This window comes from Onychomys torridus, chromosome 9 (assembly GCF_903995425.1).
Source record: "Onychomys torridus chromosome 9, mOncTor1.1, whole genome shotgun sequence".
In the NCBI taxonomy this organism is placed as follows: Eukaryota; Metazoa; Chordata; class Mammalia; order Rodentia; family Cricetidae; genus Onychomys; species Onychomys torridus.
Genome location: NC_050451.1, coordinates 106,322,149 through 106,326,403, shown reverse-complemented (window position 1 = coordinate 106,326,403; position 4,255 = coordinate 106,322,149). Strand labels below are relative to the sequence as shown.

Below are 4,255 nucleotides of genomic sequence, written 5' to 3'. Positions count from 1 at the left end.
TTTGTGGAATTGAATCTTCCATGTTGTGGTATTTTGGGAGACATTTGCAAGCAACCCAAGGGCTATACTTAGTGTGGAAGTAGGTGTATTGGTGATCTTGTTGCAACCGAAGTCCATTATTCCCACTGATAACTTTGTTGACAGCGCCCATGAATACATTTACAGCTGGGGTTTATAGAGTGCAGCCAGCATCACAAGACCCAGCTGATGACACTTGTCAGCTTACAAACATAGTACATTTTCTGTTTTAAAGACTCAAACAAAACTTTTCACATTCTTCTTTGAAGAAAAAAATTGCATTTGAAGTCCCTTTTCACCCAAACACATCTGGAGATAAGCGCTCACAAGCCTTGACATTATTTCATTTTGTAATACGCGTCTGTCAAGGAACCCAGATATGATACAGCCGCTAAAAACTGATGATCGCAGAACAGTGAAACCTGACAGCATTTCATTTCCTTTATGTCCTGATTACACATTTATCAGAGAACCTGTATCTCTTCCTTGGAATTGGCAGAATTCAGGAATTCAAAGGCTTGGCAGAGAACTGGCCTATTATTCGGTATCATCTTCCATTTTAGAGAAGTCGCTTGGTGGGGTCATTGTTACAGCATTTGCCTCTCTTTTCATGGCTGTGGCCCGCTGTCCACAGATGGCGTTTCTATAGGCCTCATGGCTGCCTTGCTGCACAAATTAAGTGCCGGGATATTTCATACATACACGCCAGAGTTTCAATGCTTGTCAATCAGAGTTTGTAATATATAGGGATTACAACCTGATATTAACATCCAAATCTATTGTGTTCACTTTGTGCTTGAAAATGAGAAACTTCAGTGCAGATGCTCAAGTCCCTGGCCTCTTTGTCCCCCTGTTTTTAATTTATCTCTGGATTCTGAGCCAGTAAAATGATTTTGCTTATCAATTTAATGGTGTGATAAAGTGTATCTGAATCAAAGTGATCGGGGCTACAGTGGATCTACAAGTTGTTCAGCATTCAGCCCTGCCGGGGGTTTGGACGAGGCTGAGACTCCACAGAATGTGGACTTGCTGTGGCTTCTAATTGCACCTCATTGAGTGCTGTGATTTCCCAGGCAGAGAAAGGCATTGCCTCCAAGAGGAAGATTTGAAAATCTTACTCATGTTCCTTTCCGTTTGCCTCTTTCCACAGGTGTACTTCAGGAGGAATTATCCAGATATTACTTTCACCAGCCCTGTGGTTATGAACACCTCCAATGGACAACCCTCAGCCTTAACTATTTTTGAAACAGCTTTGTGACTGTCAAGCCATGGAGCCTGTTCCAAAGGCGTTCCCCTGTGGTTTGCACTCTGTAGACTCCATCAAGCACACTTGGTTTTCACTCTGCGACAAATCCTTCACATACAAGATAGTGGTGTCTTTGGATTTCTCCCTCCATCGTTATTCAGTCATTTCAGGTTCTAACAAACTGGCCTATGGTTTTATTTAAATGTTCCAGCTGTGCTTTACAAATCCGATGCTGAGGTGCCGGCCACCGACCACAGCCGTCTACCAGGTTTTGTGCCTTAACAGACACTAGGGCCGAAGCCCATTTGTTTCATAAGCTGCCACGGCAGTTTTTCTTCCTGTTGCCTTCAAAAGAACACTTTGCAGTTATATCAGGGATTCTGTTTACTGGAAGACTGTGTGAAGTTGCCAGTTTGCTCCCCCTTTCTGTGACATAGCTAGGACCCATTCATTACTTTCCCCTAAAGACCTCTGACTACAATAGTGCAGGTAAAATGAACAAGAACATGAAAAAATACACAATTTAAGTGGCATTGCAATAGAGAGAGACCGTCCCACCCTCTACATACACGAAGATATGTGGCTAAAGAACAAGAGGACATTTGTGTTGGAAAATACAACTGTGCTTTCTCAGTGAGCGCCCTGATAGGTTTTTTGATGAAGAGTGTGCAAATGTCCCTTCCCATTTAAATTTGTGTGAGTCAAAATGAACTGCTCCTGGGCTGATGGACTCAGCATTGTGGTACTTTCCCTGGAACAGTGACTCTCAAATGGGTAGTATTAATCTCATTCAGCTTCTGGTTTACAGAAGGTAAACATCCTGTTGGCTGTAAGCTTTTTGTGAAATCCTTTCAAATTGACATGCAGAGGATCTCCTCGCTTAGTGAAAACCCTGAAAGTCGTTGCAGACATCAGCTGTAATTATGTATTACATTTTCAGGATACATTGAGAAGCTTCACTTTCAAGAACCCATCCAAATTAGTTTACTTCTGGCCACTCACGGCAGGTCTTGGGGACCTTCTGGTTAGTCCATCAACAGCCACAACACTTCCTAGGACCTGCTGTACTTCATGTAACTGTAGGTCTTAAATTTGTCTGGATGGTGGTGTCCATGGTATGTGTTGAGTTCAAGTTACTACAGGTTTTACTGTCATGATTTAAAGTGGACCCTTCATGATCTGTCACAATAAGCCACCCTCGTTACATATGTTAATATACACACACACACGTAGTTCATGTTGTATATGTCAGTATATTTAAACACATATACATGTATGTATCATGTTTTTAGACTAGTTACAGAACGACGCCTGTTTTATAAAATGAAACCTCAAGAAGCGCACACACAGCAAAGCCCCAAGCACACAGAGTGCAGTGGCTGCTCAGCTCTGGGTGTCCAGAAGTCTGTAAGTAATGTAATAATGTCCAGTCCCATAAATGATGTCCATTCGTTCCTTAGCTCTCATGGTTAGTGTTTCCAGAAACTGAGGTGCATCAATGACAATGAGAAGGTCTGTTTAAATATCTAGAAGTGTTTTAAATGTATATATGTTCATTTGGTCTTTAGAAATTAAAGGCAGTCATAGAGACGTGTTTCTGTTTCATTTCTGTTTTTACACCATCACAGGACAAACCAAATTCAACTGAAATGACAGTTTTCATCTCCATTCAAAGATCTGTTCATTCTTTGAGAGATTATGAGCTGACTTGTGTCTGCTGGCAAAAGCCAGTGAGCTTTTGTGAGATCAAAACCACCTTCCTCCACCACCTGTTTCTCTTGGCTAGCTGGGTACCAGACAGTCTGCGTGGAGGTATGGGCTGCAGACAGCCTGAAACAGTTGCTCCTGAAGCTGGTATCCAGTAACTTCTTTCTAGAAGAGAGTATTAGCTTACAGCCTCAGGCTTGAACAAATGGTTATGGTTTTTAATTTTTTTAAAGGTGACTTTCCCCTCAAACTAACAGGAACAATCCATTGCCATTCTGCTGTGGGATATCTTACTATACACTGTGAATGTGTGTTGCTCTGATTGGTGGATAAATAAAACGCTGATTGGCCAGTAGCCATACAGGAAGTATAGGTGGGGCGAGCAGAAGAGAATTCTGGGAAGAGGAAGGGTTGAGTCAGGAGGCGCCAGCTAGACACAAAGGAAGCAAGATGACAAGGCAGAGCTGAGAAAAGGTACCAAGCCACCTAGCTAAACATAGATAAGAATTATGGGTTAATTTAAGTGTAAGAGCTAGTCAGTATTAAGCCTGAACTAATGGCCAAGCAGTTAAAATTAATGTAAGCTTCTGAGTGATTATTTTATAAACAGGCCACGGGACTACAAGGCCTGACGGGACCAGAGAAACTTCTGGCTACATCATTCCATTTAAAGCATTGTTGAGAGTTGGTTCTCAGCGAGCGTAACTTCGTGCAGCAGCTGCACCAGGGAACTTGTGAAAGCGACATTTTTGTGTTTCACTCAGATCTAGAACCTGACCCATGCTGTGGAGATCGGGGAGTGGAAATGAGCAGTAATCTGATTTATGAAGCCTTAACATTATTACATTTCAGAAGACTAAAGGTCTCAGAACTGATGCCCTAGAGCCTTAAAACTCCGAAGGCTCCTTAGGGAAAGCTCAGGGTCCAGTCAGAGTTGAGCAAGAGGCATGAACAGGTGCTTCGCTGAAGAGAATGTCCAAATGGCCAGGAACTGAAAAGAGAAGGGCTCATTCTTGCTGAGAAAACAGTTTGCCACCACAGTCGGGTGGGGTGGGGCAAAACCCCGAGACGATCAGCAGTTAAATGTCAGTGAAGCAAGGCTGTAATGCGTCATGAACCTATTTGTTAAAAAACAAACACACTTCGGGCCAGTGAGACAGCGCAGAGGGTCGTGGCACTTGCCGCCAGGCCTGACAACTTGAGTTTGGCTCCTGGAACCCACATGGTGAAAGGAGAGAACCAATTCCCAGAAGGTGACCCTTGACCTCCATATTGCGTGTACAC

At 43.0% G+C, this 4,255-nt stretch overlaps 1 protein-coding gene across 1 annotated transcript in view; it reads left to right on the top strand.

Moving 5' to 3' along the window:
* Abcc4 (ATP binding cassette subfamily C member 4) overlaps nt 1-2,852 on the top strand; it is a 211,006-nt gene extending 208,154 nt beyond the window's left edge. Inside the window, exon 31 of the mRNA XM_036198541.1 lies at nt 1,169-2,852. Coding sequence (XP_036054434.1) covers nt 1,169-1,276 — 108 coding nt within the window. The 3' untranslated portion in view covers nt 1,277-2,852. The remainder of the gene's footprint in view (nt 1-1,168) is intronic.
* The last annotated feature ends 1,403 nt before the right edge of the window (nt 2,853-4,255 follow it).